Raw genomic sequence first — 18,003 nt, 5'->3', positions numbered from 1 at the left:
AAACCCCACCCCAACACAAAAAAGAAGTCCCACAACCTAATCCTCCCACACAGACAAGGCAAAGACTGGACACAAACTGGAAGCCTAATGAAAACCAGCAATCCATTCTGCCTCTAGCAGGCCTCCTTTGCATAAAACCACTCCTGTGAATTGGCAGATCTCCCCCCTTTTGGCACCAATCACTGGTATGTGGCATTCATTCTGTTGCTTGCATACTGGTAAGTGACAGAGCTAAATCTTTCCATTGCTGGAATTTCATTTCCCGCAAACTTCATACAAAAATTTCTCTTACTATAAGGAGCTGCTACTGTGTTACCATGTGGAAAATGAACATCTCTGTGCAAAAAAGGGCAGTGTAATTCTGTAGCTCTCATGCACACACAAGTATTTATGATTTTGAGAGGAAACAGGAGTTTTTTTGATGGCTTACAGTACACCAGAGATGACAGTCTCTCAGCCTGTTTTTTAGATAACCCTGTTATCTTTGTCCATAATAGGAAAGAAGTAGCTTTGTGGGGGCCTCATGGCATTTAAATGGCAGTTGTGAAAAAAACAGGAATATAAATTGAAACCAAGTGTGGAAATGTTCTGTAACTAGATAGAAGACATAAGTAGAAGGCTCCCTATGTTCAATACTTAAACAGAACTGGTAAACTATAGCACATAGCTACCAGGTGTTGTATTATTAAAATAAATTAATCCAGAACCATAGGACTATGCTTGACATTTGTGTAGCTGAAACATACTTGTAGAGAGAATTTTCTCCCCTTTATATTGATATGTTTTTGCATCTTTTTCAGTTTCAAATCTGGTCTTCTATAAAAGTATCTGGGCCAAATATGTGCAGTAAAGAAGCTCCGTTCAGTGGAAGAGAAGTCTTGACTACCTTGAGACATCAGGACAGACTGCACACCTCCAACTAAGCATGGATAAAAGATTAATCTAAAAATACTGAAGAAATACAGAATTTGAATGAGTGATGATTAGGTATGCCCTAATTCACTGAAAAAAACAGCTGTGAATTAGATCCACACCCACAAGTAATAAACTTTTTTAAAAAAAAAGCCTTGTGAAAATGTCGCATTAATCTACCCGTACAGTAATAAGTCTACTCACCCACTGCTTACTAAGATGATTAGTAAGGAAATCACAAGTTAAACTTTATTCATCTGCTTCAGAAAAAGAGGAAAGAGTTTGCAAGGTTGATTTAACTCAGAAGATATTATTGTCACTTGACATTTACATGCAACGTATAATTCCATTCCCACTTACAGTCTGGGGAAAGCCTGTTAAAATACTTCCTTAATGTGTGAACACTTCTTTGAATTGTGTTCTTTTCATCTGCCACCTTCTACTTAAGCCAGCTGGCTCCTTGTTAAGTCTTTTTTAATAAGAAAGTTCATTATATGTAATTTATAGAGCAGTTTGAGATTGTCACCTTCTATTGAGTGCTACAGCACACACATATTTCAGAGCATTCTATAGCATTTGTTGATAATGTCAAAAAAGTAAGGAGGTTCACACATACTTATCTTGAACAACTCCAGTGGGAGACTAATCAGAAAGACCACATCTCTCTTCTCATTTTCAACCACAGGAACCAGTCCTCCTTAGATTTATATTCCAGACTGCTCTTCCCATTTGGAAAAGCTAACACCTTTGTGGAAATTACAGAAGTTGTTTACTTGGGAAACATCATTAGGAAGGCTTTTAAATATCTTTCGTCATGTAGGGCACAATCAGAGTACTGTTCTGCTTAATCCTTTTGCTGTGCCTTTCTTATTTTTCACTTCTCATTCTCTCTCTTACCACTTGCTCCTTTCCCCTTCTCTTCCTCCTCAACCAGTTCCCCCATTCTTTCTTCCCTGAGCACTTGCTTGCCTGCTTTTGATTCTTCCTCTGTTAGCAAGTGATATCTTCCTGGTGAGCACAATCTTTGAGGGTCACCTCCTACTTTCTCCCACCCCTTTATATAACAGCAGCTCTAACAGACTTGTAGCTGTTGATTTTCTTTTATTGACATAAATGTCGATTAACACACACACACACACACACACACACAAAAAAAAAAAACCCAAACTGAAACAACAGTAACAAAAAAGACATAAGCTCACCCGTCATTAATAGTGACTGCTATGCACACAGTTTGGGAAGTAACCTAATGCAGACAATGCCTGAAAGGGTGGCTGATGGAGGTCTCCTGGCTACCACTGTGTGCCCTAAACAGGTTGTGGTGTATGATATTCACGATGAATGCCAGACCCTTGTTCAACATCTAAAGAGGGGTACAGGCATTGTTTTAATTTTTTATTTATTTTTTTTTAAAAAAGGGGCTGATTCTATACTGACAATTTTTCCAGATGCATCCCTGTCTTTATATGGCACATAGAGTATAATCCAGGCAAAGGCTCCTTCTAGACCAACAAGCATGAGACTAAATCCTGCTAATTGCATTTTCTTTCAATAAGCTCTTTCAGTATTTCCAAGAAAGAGCAACACAAATTACTCAATGCCTGGAAAGTGTGACTTATATCAAGACCCACTAAAGCAGCTCAACTTGTGAAGTTTAAGTACGAGATGCTAAAGGTGACGTGCTCGTGATCTACCACTACCGTCCTGAAGATTTCTGAACACATTGGGCTCTTTATCAGACAGAAACAGAAGATCCAGTGCCTGAAAACTGAAACAAAGCTACTGAAGAAAGAAAATACACAGTCCCGTATTGACAGAACTCTGTTCTGTCACAGTTGAACTGTTTATTCAGAGATGGGATGGACTCTCTACCACTTCAGTTGACTTTTTGCTAGATTGTGGGTTTCACGGGTAAATTTTCTTTCCATTAAGTACATTTTTTGAATCAGTGTAATATTTTCTCTCTTCACATAGTATTATTTATTGACCCACTTAATAAACATCAGACTATCCTGCAAACATGGCTGCAGGATCCATTCATAAATTTCATCCAAGAGCAAACCTCTGCTTAGTGTCCTCTGTATATTTTAGTAGTTCAAACCATTTCATATCAACTACAATGGTTCTTGGAGATCTGATACTTCTTATTTGTTAATTCACAAAAGATAAAGATGACATGTTTGCTATGCCACTGTTTTCTGCTGCCTTTATTTCCTCTGCACACATATTTTTCCTGGCTACCTATCTCCTACCTTTTCCAATCACCTACCACCATTACAGACAACCCAAATTATTTCTATACTCCTGCAGCATAATTTCCACAAACACAGAAAACACAAGCATCAACAGAAGTGAATATCCACACAGGCGTATGAGATATTCAGATGTTCATACATCCTGTTTTGAAAGACTCCTGACACCTCTTTTTATAGAAGGGAAACTGATGCCTCGTGAACTTTAATGACTTGCCCAAGGCTACACAGTGGCAATGCCAGTTTGAAAGTACAGTTGTTCCTACCCTCAAGGCATCAGCAAAATCAGACTTGGAGCATCTCAGTTGTTTTATCTCTTTCATATAATACTATTATGAGTTCCTTGTTCTTCTTGAGAGAAAATGGAAAAGAAAATGAGAAGGGAAGTAACAATATCTATTAAAATTATAATAAAATAATCTAAGTTCGGACACCCAACTTCTGCCTGTCCTCCAAAGGATGAATTTTTTCATAGGTCTCAGAGTCAGCAATCATAAGGAAAACACAAATCTTACATGTGATTCTGACTGATAAAGCAGACACCCCCGTTTAAAATCTTGGAATTTAATCCGTACATATTATGATCTACATTTTTCACTAGAGCATTAGTGTGCTATATAACACTGGTGTAAATGGAAACATGGCATAAAACCTGGATTTGAGTCAGAATGCATGTAAAAGTTTTCTTTTAAAAGTATGTTTAGCTGAAAGTATTAAAAACCTCATAATTAATTCTACATGCACTGACAAAAAAGTTATTTGAGTATCAAGAAAAAGAAAGGTAAAAAACCGGTCACAAGTTATTGAATTCTTGAGAGAAGAACAAAGAAAAAAAAGGAAAAGAATCCAGGGGGGGTGAAGGGACAGGGGTCTTGTGTCTATTGGTAGGGGATCCGGATGAAGGTTTCAGAATGATCAGATCTATCTGCGTAAGGGCTTCCCTTTCATGTTTCGACCAAACATTGAGAACATGTCAGCACAATGCTTACTTTTAACCCAGATAAATCTTCCCCTAATGAAAAGAATAAAGAAAAGAAATAAAATTGCTTTATATTCTTAATCTTTCTGAATGCTGCCAACCACAGATTTTTTTCTACTTTTGTGGGTTCCTCCTCCCTCCCTAGTTATTTAGGCACACAATTAGATCACTGAAAGCTAAATACTGATCTACTCAAACTGATAAAAATTAAAGCCTTCAGAATGGGCTCTTCAAAGCCCACACTACTTTCTATATATACTGTATGCCTCTACATTTAAACAGGATTTAGCGGTATTTTCTTATTGCCACATTTCTGTGGCAGAAATATGATGATAAGAAAATGACAGATTAATATACTACAGAGAATATTTTCATACAGTAAATTATTCAGATAAAATATTCCTCTCTGGCTTTTGTTCAAAGAGGTTGATTTATCTTTGTGCTGAAGAGCCCACACAAGACCTCTGCAGTACTTCATAGCATTCTGAAGCTGGAACAGACCATTAGGATCATCTATTCTGATCTCATGCATAGTAGAGGCCAAAGAACCTCACCCAGCAATTTCGAGCCTATAACTTACGGCTGTAAGCTCACTCATTCTCTCAAGGTTAACATCACTACTGTGCAGAGGGTCTGCAAAAAGGTCTATACAGCATTTAAATCTCACTTATGATCTACTTTGAAGACTGCGCAGAATTTATGAGGTCTGGGACACAGAGAAATTTATAGTGACTATGGGTACATGAGGTAACCCACCAGGTGACTGCAAACCTCCCTAACTCATAGTGACCTTCAGGGAGAAAATTACCCACTTCCTTAGGAAAATACATAAGAAAAAAGTATAAATATGCACACATACCTCCATATGTATGTATGTATGTATTTGAAATCAGACATGTGAATACCACCTACTGAAACCTGAGAAATAAAGTGTGTGGTTTTCATCTGAGCATTCACAAGAGTTATGACAAAAACCGAAACTGTCCAGAGCACAACCTTCTGTTCAGGTGCAAGCTCTCAGTACATTTCCATGAGAACGCACTAATGACAGTTATTCAGCAAGATAGCTTTATATCAGGACTGGATTTCACTCTGAATGATACTCTCTAGTTCAATGACAAAATACCAGCTTCATGCAAGAGTAATTGTACAAAATGCAATGATCTGTATTACGCAGGAAGTCAAACCAGTAGATCACGCTGGTCCCAAACAGCCTTAAAAATCTAACCTCTGATATAACAAGTTCTCTTTCTCCACTATTAGTCTTAATCTTCCATTTCTATTTTAGTGTTACTAATTGCAAGAATACAGTGATATGGCACCAACACCTCTAAATCCATTCTAGGAGTGAGTGACTGTAGTGCCAGAGCAGGTGAAGGAGTAACAGCACAAGCTGCAGGAAAGCCTTTGCTGCCACCTAATGGGTTTCTCCTTCCTTCCAGAACTGCACAAGTTGAGGAACAAAGATACTTCCTTGGATGTGCTCATCTTACCGAGCACCCAAAATGAAAACCAGCCAGCCGAACAAAAGCATGCTGCCTAATATAGCTACTTTCTCCTTGCCCCGCTGTGTTCTTTTTACAGTCAAAATTCCAGCTAGGATATCATAACCACCCCACATATTCATTTCTTCCCACTTTTGTAAGATTACAGACTATGGTCAGAGTGGTTTTTGGATAAATATAAAAGAGCACAAATCTTTCATTACAAGTCATATTTTTCCAGATTTTGAAACAAGGCATATTTCCAAATTCTCATTTTTCAGACAGCTTCTTTGAAGAACAGCCTTCAGAACCAACCACTGTATTCCAGCAATGGGCTGGCTCTAAATGTTCTAAGTAATTTTTACACTGTAATTACTGAAGCACAGAGGTAGGACAAAAAAATTAATCCAACCCTCTCTTCTCAAAAATTTGGTATTGATTGAAGAGCATAATGCACAAAATGTAATTTTCTTGTCACAAGAACCCAACCAGTCCTTTTTGTTTCAAAAAATAAAATTACTTGAAGAAATACTTAAAGTGTGACACCATTTACCTACCTACTTGAAGAAAACATACATACCTTCCTCACTGTTAGTTCAAAGGTAAAATACGTATAAAAACAATTCAAGAAGCACAACATAATCGAGGACAAACATACATTAAGATAAAAAAGAACATCTTTCCTAAAAGGATGAATCTTAAAAAGAGGAATGTGAAGGAAAGAAAAACTAGTATTTTTGAGAAAGAGAATCTGAAGCATTTTACCTCACATATCCCAAAATATAAGTTTACTTTCAACAACAGGAAAAGAACCTTCCCAAGAATAAAGATGCAATTTTGGTGCCTACACTGAGTTTGTGCATGCCACCAGTTAGTACCACAGACACTGGTGTAGTAACAAAGCAGACCAGTTAAGAAACAGATTCTGGCAAATAAATGTCTGGGGTCTGAAAGAAACTTCCTCTGTGAACAGCTTGGTGTTGTGAGGGAATTCTTGCAGCTTCACAGGAAGCATCTGGTAGAGGATAACACCGAAGGGTTACTGAACTTAGTGCATCACTGGTCTCTCTCTGTTTCCTACCCATAGCTGGAAAACATTTTGGTACAGCAAGCGTCAGTGAAAAGTTACTTATCTCCAGGATGGACTTTGACATACTACACTTAGATTCTCCACCAAGAAAAAAGAAAAATAATTCTGCAACCCTTACTTGGAATTTACCTTAACCTAAAGACAAAGTAAACTCTGAGAGACTGAGGCATACTCTTGGGGATTGCAAATCCAGATAAGATTGTTCCCTTGTGTCCATAAAGAAGTAATGGATCGCTCAATTCCAATATTATTCCTACACTGCATATAAAATTGTTTGCTATTTGAATTCCAAGAGCACCTTCACAGATATATGGGCTCATAAGGGAAAAACAAAGTCTGATGCCTCATTCAGGGCCCCTACAACACAGGCCGCAGCTTTGCCCATTATGAGGCCACTATGAGGTGGAAAGTGACCTAAAAAACCCACAATTCATACATGAAGGAAGGTAGGATGGGCAAGAAAATGTCTTGGCACAGCTTATCTTCCCTGGACAAGAACAAGTGTCAAAGTTTAGTGCTACTCATTTCCTCAGTCAGCAGACCCTCGTGCCAACTCTCACTCAAGCAGGTTGCAAAGTGTCATCCCAGGCTGTACACTAAAGCCTGTTCTCAGGACAAGGACCTTATGTTTTGATTATTTTTATGAAGCACAACGATCTCTAACACCATGGAAAGTAACAGAGCATGAGAATTATAGAAGTACAGGTGTCAGCAGGTTCATTTCTGGATTGCCAGACAATCACATCATGGTCATTTCACGCACAAGAACTTTGCCAATGTTAAGATTTATGTTATGTCATGGTACTGCAGGAATCCTGCATTTGAATTCTCAATGAAAAATAAAACTAGGAGAAAAAAAATGAAGAACTAAGGACAAACCATTTTATATTCAAATATAGCTCCAGATTCCATCCTTATACTGGAGTTTGTACCATTCAAGGTAGGAGAAGTTTTAGGTCAATGTCAGTGAAACCTCCATGGAAAGGTCCCCTGCTCTCAGTGATGAAGAAACTTATGATCTTCAAGCCTGACTTTGTTATAGGTTGCTGCAGTGTATTTAGAAAGCCACTACATGTAAGAATAGTGCAGATTCCATAGAAACTCATGAATCAACCAACTCACGAACCAAACAAAAAGCTGACAATAATTTTCATAAAATTAGGCTGACTGCTGTATCTATATTCTTTAGTCCTTCCTGTGTCAACAAGGGTCAGCAACATTTAGAGCAATTTGATTCCTGTTTAACACCATTTTAAGAGAGCAGTGAGAGAAATCAAAGTGCTGTGGGCCAACGCACAGACCTACATCCACACAGAAAAAAGACCCAACATTACCAACTGCTGTTTGGCTGGTATTTAACGGGTGTCATGATGCAAGTGGATCCCAAGCAATCTGCAGAACAGAAAGCAGTCAGCAAAGGGAGGCCATTGCACATGTGAGATGCAGTGCAGCACACATGAAGAAAAGCACAGGGATGGCTCCAGGGCGAGGAGAACAGGCAAATAGGATAAAGAACTGGGACTGAGGTGAGCTCTGCTGGCAGAGAGAGCAGGGTACGCAATAGGAAACGAGCAGACAAGCAGGAAGAGCCAGAGCAGTAAAAGGCTAACTTAATCTGGGGCACGTGCCAAAGAATCCTATCACTAAGACTCTGTAAGACCCAGGGGCCTGCCTTGTACATACTGGTGAGCAGAAAAGTGCTTCCAAGTGTGGAGACAGAGAGGAGGAATTCTCATGCAGACCATGACCTTGCTGTGGGAAGATCACTGGTACGCAATACAGATGGCAAGCAGCCACCGGTAGCAGCTGGCCACAACATTCTAAGGCAAGCTTTTGAAGGAACAGAAAAGCAGCTCATTTTTTCCCCCAAAGTAAGATTAGAGTTCAGTGCTTCCCACCCAGCTATTGTACACTCCAGGGCCTCTACGCTTCACAGTGGGAATGGGATGTGTGGTTGGAAAAAAGTCCATCAAGGAAGCATCTTGCTCTTTACTAGAAAACCTGTTCAGCTAATTAGACAAAAACCGTATCTGTTAAAGCTTTAAAATGTTTTTCAGAAGTTTTATGCAAGAAATTCTTAGCACCTTGTCTGCAGTTAGCATACTCTCCAGCCCTCCCAGTTACTTCCCATTTGTACTGGACATTCCTCCCAGCCCCACACAGCTTTGGCTCCAGCCCAGACAAAAGCAACAGCACCTCTACAGAGCAAGCCGTTGGGTTGGAAGCCTGGAGGTGACCGCGAGTTATTCTTCTTCATTCCCAGATCTATAGCTCTCTGTACTTCACAGGCCCGTACCCTTGAGACAGTTCTGCTGCTTTCTTCTGAGGAGTCAGATAAAACTGCCATCCTCAGCAAGCTGACAGAATTCACCTCCAATAACTCTGAGCTGAGCTGGGAATGGACACGGCAGTCCTGGGCTGGCACATTCACACCATTATCAGCACTTCAGCCGACACACAGCAGGTTACGCTAATTCAAAAAAACAGAGAATAAGACTTATCCTTCAAGTATTTCAAACAGACGTCCAGCACCGCTTTCTAACTCTATACAACTACTTTAAGTAGTTGAAGTAAAGACAGCTCATCAACTAAGAGAAGTGAAATTAGCATTGCAAACAGCTGTTCCTCATGGTGCAGAGGTGTCAATAGGAGGCTTAAAATTCAACCCTAGGAGCCAATTAAGAGGCATTGCCAAAGAAGTACTGACTTAGGGAATTCTTTTTTCAATCACACTACTAAAACTCAGACAACAGATTGAGGCTAAATTTAGGAAGATGCAAATTATAGTAGAACATAGATGATTTTGCTTGCATTAAAACTGATTTCAAACAGCGTCACCTTCAAATTCACGTATCTATTAGGACTCCAATCCAGCACAGGATATAAGCATATGCTGAGGCTTTAAAATATACAGACCCCTCTGAAAGTTGGCAGACCGTTCAAGAATTTCAATGTATCCTTTCCTTCAGTATTTTGCCAGGCTGGGCCACAGAACATCCAAGAGCACTTTGAGCACCGGGAGGACAAACTGAAACCAACTGTGCACAGCCTGGTTTTCTGCTTACATGGTTTTTTATATAGTAACATTTTGAAATGTTTCTAGACCACAATGGTATTCTTGAAGGAAGAGCAAAATACAACTTTAAGACAAACTCAGTATCTCAAGATAATGAGCAGAAAGACTGGCCTGGACATAAAACCTACCTTTCTTTTTAACTCCTTAAATAAAATGGGTTTTTAAGTTGGCTGTTTCCCTTTGACATTCAGTTTGGCAAAACTTATTTTAACCTCTAGATCCTTAATCCCTTACAGAATCTTTTTAAATTTTGTTTCTTTACCAGCACATGCTCACAATACAACACCATAAAGTTACTCAATGCTAAAAGTCTACAGATTCTCAATGGGCAGGGAGATCTTAATCAACAACTTAATTACATGGACATCAACAAAGTTATTCGAGAAATAAAAGGTTTTCAGGATGAGATACACCAAAATTATTCTTCACCTAAATTAACAGCAGTTAACAGGAACTCTGCCTTATTTTGCTAGAGATCACACTTGTTCATAAATGAGCAATCCCTGACCTGAATAACAAACACCACTCATTTCTTTTCATAAATCTATATAGGACTAGAATAAAATGGACATAAATGCATTAGTGGACAAAGCAATAGAATCACTGATGAAATTAAGACTTGGTTAAGTGCAATTTTGGCACTGAACCTTACAGCAGTCTAAATATCTCATCCTTACAGCACACTGTGAACAGTGGATTCCTTAGAGGAAAGACACTTGGGAATCACTGTGGTTAGAGCTAACTTAAGATTTATCTCCAGAGTGCAGCAGCAGTGAGCAAGCTGCTAGAAGGCACAAAAGAAAGGGGAGGTAGTACAAAGCTGGGAACAGACTCTGAGTGTTTATAGCATTAGAAGCCTCACAGACATTTCAGACTGTTTTAATTCTACTGTGAAAAATTTTCCTTTCGACTTCTTCCTGTGAGGTCTGTTATTATTTACAATTCCAAGTAAAAAATCCATACTTCCATATTATTTCTCACTAGGACTATCAAAACATCTCACAGCATTAAATAAAGCTTAACTGGACAGGAATAATTTTAAATTTACCATTGTGGACTGCAAACAGATGTCAAGAGAACTATACACATAAGTAAAGATGAATGTGAATCTGCTTAGAAATATTGGGTATTAAATCTTTCCATTATTCATATGAAAAGAAAGCATTGCTTTTATTAGTATTTTTATTTTGTAAAAAATAATAAAACAAACTCATTCAAGGTCATGGAGAATTAGATTAATTGATACATTCTGCCCTACATTTCAAAATGTAGGACCATGTGATGAGGTTAAAAATCTTCAGATCTTCAAAGTAATCTGAATTGCAATTTATAATCATGAAACTGATTCCCTCACTTTTCTAGATTTCTCTGACCACTACTTATTGCAGAGCTACAGTATTTAATTATTTAATTGCCCCTTCCTCTCCCATCAGTTTCTCTAACGGCTGTTTATACTCCTCAGAATAGCTGTGTCCAGTGAGATTACTTTATTTTTCCAGAACAGAAAGTGCAAAAGCTATAGGGGAAAATACCAAGTTAATGTGAAGTTCTGAGCACAATTCATGCATAGGAGAAAAAAAAAGAAACCTAAACCTGAGAACTGTATTCAAACTAAAAAGCTCTGTTGTTACTGCCAGAAAGTAATGGCCTCATGTAAGTTAACTATGAAGAGCAAAAGTGTTCATTTTTCAGAATATAATGAATAGATGTATACAGGGTTCTTAAGACAGAATATATTTAACTACAGCAGCACAGTAATGAAGAGTAGGCACAGTAATCAATGGCAGCATCAGTACGTGCACTGGCTTGCAGCCATGCTGCCTTTACACAGAAACAGCTAAATTCCATTTAAGCAGGCCTGAAGTGAGCCAGTAGGTAGGCAGCAGCTTCCTAAAAGGAATTATGGTGCAAAGAGAAAGGATAGCCTCAATTCAACAGGCGGCATTCTCTATATGAAATTACTGCTGTAATGAAAAGCCAGTGTTTGATTTAATTCTGAAACTTTCTAATGTGTCAAAACAAAGGTGTAAAAGATCTATTGTGATATTTATTCAACAAGTAAGCAATTTAATCTGTTGTCCAATTCAAAAACTCTGTCTTCTCTAATAAAGTTTTCTCAGTTGTTTCAGTCAGTTAGAGGAAATTTTATTTTCCTCTTTTGGATTATGATAGAGTTACAATGTTTCTACAGAGCAACTATTATTCACTCAAAGAGTGCCATTTCAGTGGCGGTGAAACAAGTAATCCCTGTAACCATTATTTACCTCCTAGAGAGCTGAGCTGCTTAGCCAGTGTTAGCAAAGCCTCTGAGATGTCTGAAGAAAGGCTACCATAGGTTACTATCAATCATGGAATATCCCGAGCCAATTCCTGCCCACGAGTCTGGCACCTCTTCCCATTAACAGCCCTCCAGTTTCACGATCAAACAAGGAGTTTTATTCCCTCTTTATTCTAGGTAACACTACCACCAGCTGTTTACAAAGCTTAACTTCAGAAACATTCTGTGTAAGAGTTTCTTGTTCTCCGGATGGTTTAACTGGAGAGGACTTTAGGCTGCTCAAGGATCATAGCCAGATCAGCAGACAGGTAAAGAGGTCAGTTTCTTTTCAATGCTTTTTGTAACTGAAATGGAAGTATTGCTCACTTCCTAGCTGCTTCTGCCCCCTAGTGAGCGCTGATTTTCACTCCACCTGAACAACCATCTGGCTGCTTTGTGAATTACACGCATACAGAAGTGCTGAACACCAAACTGTTTTCAAGAGAGAAACCTGTCAGAAGCTGGACAGTTACATTTTCTGAAGGAAATTAAAACAAATCGCAAATGGGACAGGAACAGAAACATTATCTAACACTGGCTCAAAATTTAATTTATATTTTGCCTCAGAACACGAAGGGAAAGTGGGATAGATGAGCAACAATTCTAGAAACAGAAATCACCAAATACGAGTTGGAAGTAAGAGTTGAACAGTAAAGTATGGCAGACCAGATGATGCCAATTCTAACACACCAAAGGTATTTGTTTATCAACAGTACGTCATGCCATAGAAACCCTGTATCTTTCCTGATGGGATTGTGCAAAGAACATAAGTCCCAGTGGAGTAGTCTGGGGAGTGAAAACCAAACTTATAAGAGTGATGAGCTTCACTCATTTGTTTGTTCCAGGTACACATGTACCTATATATGCAAGGAAAAATGTAGGCGTGAAGATAACAACTACCATAAGTAAAAAGCTAACACCGGAACACCAGACCAAAGAGGTAGAAACTACAAATACAAGTCTGGAATACCTTTTTTGTGTGCTTGACAATTCTATAACTATGATTCTACAGGAAAGTTGCTCCTGATAAAATAAGTGTCATGGTCTAGAAGCTGTTTTCCAGTCACATGATATAACAACTCTAACAACAACCATAAATATTTCACCAAAAGGAATCTCCTACTCAGGATAGAATGCTAAATATGGTCCTTTTGGTTACTGAAAGAAATGGACAAAATAATTTCAAGGCTGTAATTAAAGATTAATGTGTCAGAAGCAGGTAAGTGAGGAGGATGACGACATTTCCTAGCAGTTTCCAGCTGCAGACCTGCACAGTGAAGCTTAAGTTGCCTCTACCCCACCAAATGGGAATGCAACACAGGCTTCTACTGAAAGGTGAAATTAAGCAAAGATTTTAACTTCTGTACAAATAACTAATTTCTGTGGATCATTCTGTGGTCTTGGGACTGAAAGAATTCAGTACATTCAGTGTAATTCCACGTATTGCTTATGGCAAAGTAGGAGAGATAGCGACTGCAAAAGCAGAAAAGAAACTGAACTGGTTATACCAGTTTTACCTCAAAGGGAATCCCCAGTTGACTGTTCAGACAAGCTTTCCATTTCCTCTACCCCGCTAGAAATGACATGTCAATTGTTTCTGACAGCAGTATGGATAAAAAGGTCAAAGGAGAGAGAACTACCACACTAGGCAACCAAAAAAGCATTCATCTTAGTTGTACATAAACCTTGGCTTATTTGAGTGCAAGATTTACGATAAACAGCAAAACTTTTCTTTCAGAGAATTCTCGTTCTCCACTCATATTTAAAACTATTAAGATTTTGGAGTTTAAAGTTTTCATTTTTTCCTAGTGAAAACATTATCACAGATCTAAGAAGATAGAGAAATGGATGCCTAGTTTTGCAGTACACCTGTTGCTGTGCAATAGCAATGACGAGACTGTTAGAAGTGCTTACAGATTTATGGTACCCTACTTTGCAAATGTTCTAATTGAAGCACCCCAAAAGGGCCTGATTTTCAGCAGAGACAACATTTTAAAAAATTGCATCCCCTAACAGGTGTCTCAAGCTTTGTACTCAAAATCATTAGCATTATTTTAATATATCTTGTCTTAAACATCAAATAAACACACACAAAGTATTAGAATGAAAAGTCATTTTATTCACCCACTTAAGAGGCCTTCTCCATCTCATTCAGCAACATTAAAGTTTTTACAAAGCTGTAGGGTAACAACCACTGGAACACAATTAGTCTTGGGTGTTACAAAAGCTGGGACAACGCTTGCCTTGTATTTACATTTTCACTGAGTTTAGCTTTTAAGACAATGAAGTGATTGGAATGAAAATTCCCTGGTCTATCCAGAAGAGCTACAGTTCCTATAATGAAGACAGATATTGACAATAACTAAGTCAACATTTGTAGGTCTAGGACTCATCTGTCAGGTTGAGGATGCAATACAAGAGAGAATATACTTACTGAAACTTTCCACAAGGTCAAGGGCAACGTGAGTAGCAATATCCATTCCCGTATTTATGTAAGACTGGCAGTTTTTCAAAGATGAAAGTGAGGAATCCACAGAGTTGAATGAGATTCTTGCGCCACCTGGCATCTTGAAATTGTTACTCTAGAAATAACAGAGAAAACATTTTTAATGCAGTTTGCACCCAAAGAATTTGGGAGAGAAAGCAGAAGTACAGACAGCTACCCATAAAGCAGTGTCAACAGAACCACTGAAACATCAGAGAGCGGGGATGAAATCTTAACTCCCAAGATGCCAATAATTTCAGTGGAACTGCAATTCACCAGAGGTTTCCAATTCACCTCCTTTTCACTATTAAGCAGAACTACAACACAAAAAGCAACTTGCAGTTTTCATCTGCTCATTCTTATTGCTAAACTACAATGAGATTTAAACTCAGTGATTATGTTCACTTGAAAATTACTGCTCTATTTCAGGTCCAAAAAAGCCCATGTGCCCAAAAACTTGTCTGTTTTCTAGGCATATTATCAGTTAGGCTAGAAAGAAATATAACTTCTTGCATCCAATTCAGCCTCACCAAATACAAGCCTCTTTCAACAGTTGGCCCTTAGAAAAAGTAATCTAACAAAGGGCCACTTTTCTAAGAATGCATTTAACAGTAGAACATCTAGCATCATTTTTAAATAAAGCCCCACCTTACAGATGCCTACTTTCCCCAAAGATGCTACAAACTTTTACAAATGTTCCATTAGCACAGAAGAGCATCACACAAGAATCACATTTAGCTTCTTTACCACTGCCTTCCTTTCCAATACAGTCCCACAACCTAATGCCTTTCGGAGATTAACTGCTTCTCCCCTGTCGTTAATACCACCTTCAAGTGCATTTCATACATAGCATAAGCAAACTGTTCACATCAGTTGGTTTCTTCTGGACATGGACCTGTTGGAATGAGGCCAGAGGAGGGCCACAAAGATGATTAGAGGGCTGGAACACTTCTGCTATGAAGACAGGCTGAGAGAGTTAGGGTTTGTTGAGCCTGGAGAAGAGAAGGCTCCAGGGATACCTTATGGCAGCCTTCCAGTTCTTAAAGGGGGCCTACAGGAGAGATAGGGAGGGACTCTTTATCAGAGAGGGTAGCCATAGGATGAGGGGTAATGGTTTTAAACTCAAAGATGGGAGAGTTAGATTAGATACTAGGAAGAAATTCTTTACTGTGGGGGTGGTGAGACACTGGAACAGGTTGCCCAGACAAGTTGTGGACACCCTTCCCTGGAAGTGTTCAAGGCCAGGCTGGATGAGGCTTTGAGCCACCTGGTCTAGTGGGAGGTGTTCCTGCCCATGGCAGGTGGGGTTGGAACTTGATGATCTTTAAGATCCCTTCCAACTCTAACCATTCTATGATTCCATGATTCTCAAAAACTCCAGCTTCTGCTCTTCTTTCTTCATGCTTTGCCATAACTTGCTCAGACAACATGTAGGTATTAAAAGAAACATAAACCTGGTGTGCAGAATTTTATACTGTAAGTTGCAGGAGATAAGAAAAATTCTGCTTAGCTTTAGATACACCCTTGTTTAAAAAAAACAAAGGTCTTGGATAGACAGAAATACTGCATTATTAGTCCATGTAAAGAATAACTGGTAGTTCAAGGACTACACTGAGATCATATCGGGGGAGGGAGAGAACAGAATCCACAACCAAATTTAGGCTACACCATAAGTTTTATCTGAATCCTACAGAAAATACCAGGGGGATGAGTTGTTCTATCAACAACAGCTTTTGACAGGCTGTAATCCAACAGAAATCTGGAAAATATCTTCACAGAAAGGACAAAGCTTTGGCCAAGCTTTGTATACCTAAGGCTATACTCCTCCTACTACTTCTCCTGGTATTCCAGAACTAAATCTTTCTCTCACCCTAATCTGAACACAACTGCCACATTCCTCACAAGTATGATGCAGACTCTGAGACTTGAATACCTGCTGTCGTACTCTCTTCTATCCTAAGGTTTTCTTTCATACTTTTTCTTTTTTCCATTTAAAAAACGTCCTTGGCCACTCAAGACTATCTTTTATGACACCATTTTTAGGTCACGTGCTTCCAACTACATTTTAACAGTTCAAGTTCAACACTTGTACTTCTTAAATACACAAAATTGCTTTCCTCTCTATGCCCTTCTAAAGGTGCATCATGCCACAGAGGAGGCAGCAGCCTTCAATAGCAGGTCTTCATGTCAGCTCACGCTCTCCATGCCAAAAGACAGTGATTGCTACCTTTAGGTATCTTTAGAGGCTGTCAAACTAACAGCAGAAGACAAGGAAAAGGTTCCTTACAGAACTCCTTGAAAATAAAGGAAAAGGATGCTCTAAAAGATTTAGTTACAAACACTTTCAGCTGTTACATTATTTTAAAGCATCTGTTTGCCATCTTAGCAAAGTTGTTTGTATAGAACCTCTGTGATCCAAATACACACTATTAAATAGTCAGGTAAAACCATGATAGCAGCTTTATCTTTCTGGGCCCATTTAGTGAGAACCTAATTCCCTTCTTTAACTTGGTAAATCTCACTCACTGAGAAAGCCTGCTGTTCTTTTGCGAATTTCACAGGTACACACTGTGAAAGGCAGGAATCTGAAAAAAAACAAACAATGAAAAGTTAAAAGCCTTCTTCATTCTCTTGGCATTTGAGGAAGCACTGAGCAAACTACACAGCAACAGAAGTCGTTGTTTACAATATTAAATCACACCATCCCATTAGTAGTTTAATCTCAATTTGCCTAGTACTCTTGGACAAAATTTCCTTTTTTTTTTTAATAAACTATTCTTTTTCTTAGAAACTGTTTATGATCCCAAGCCAAGATTTCACTCTTGAATTTTCTAAGTGAATTCTTCAGCTTACAGCTGTCCATCTGCCTTCAGCGAAAAAGCCACATTCCTCACTGGAACTGTTTTCACAACGGTGTTTTTAAGACATTCTTTTATTGCCAGGAAGATCTTCAACGGGTGCATCAATGAAGCACTTAAAATTTGCAACTCTCACCCCCAAACTCCCTCACTTCTGGAGAACATAACCAGCAAAATCAGAGTTGGAAAGGTGACCAAGTGAGCAGGTTTTTTTTTTGTTTCAATAATTAGTGACCAAATGGTCCAGTCAGGGCTACCAAGCAGCAAGCTTAAATTACAGGTTCTATTCTGCCACTTGTTTTAAAGATCTGAGAAAATGAGCTCATTTATCCATGCTTCAACATCCCAAATTATGAAGCAGAGATAAGAAAAAGGCAGAGTTACTTCTGTAACACAAAATCTAGAGGTGACAAGTGCTCACTGACTACCAGGACCGGTGCCTACCCCCTACATCCACCCGGTTACCACCTACCACAGGGAGACGATACTCCCCCGCCACAAAGGCCTGGAGCAGAGCCCACCAGGCAGGAACCCCTGTCCCCCCAACCCT

The 18,003-nt window shown here is 38.9% G+C and overlaps 1 protein-coding gene across 2 annotated transcripts in view; it reads right to left on the bottom strand.

Moving 5' to 3' along the window:
* The window catches only part of NSMCE2 (NSE2/MMS21 homolog, SMC5-SMC6 complex SUMO ligase), a 127,636-nt gene that overhangs the window by 109,057 nt on the left and 576 nt on the right, over positions 1 to 18,003 (bottom strand). The window contains exons 2-3 of one of the 2 annotated variants that reach the window (XM_014965483.1): positions 17,122 to 17,180; positions 14,545 to 14,692 (exon numbers count right to left, since the gene is read on the bottom strand). In XM_014965483.1, coding sequence (XP_014820969.1) covers positions 14,545 to 14,677 — 133 coding nt within the window. In that variant the 5' untranslated portion in view covers positions 14,678 to 14,692; positions 17,122 to 17,180. The remainder of the gene's footprint in view (positions 1 to 14,544; positions 14,693 to 17,121; positions 17,181 to 18,003) is intronic. The other variant, XM_014965484.1, reaches the window with a different exon arrangement.

This window comes from Calidris pugnax, unplaced genomic scaffold (genome assembly GCF_001431845.1).
Source record: "Calidris pugnax isolate Ruff unplaced genomic scaffold, ASM143184v1 scaffold41, whole genome shotgun sequence".
Lineage (NCBI taxonomy): Eukaryota > Metazoa > Chordata > Aves > Charadriiformes > Scolopacidae > Calidris > Calidris pugnax.
This window is presented reverse-complemented; position numbering and strand designations above follow the sequence as displayed.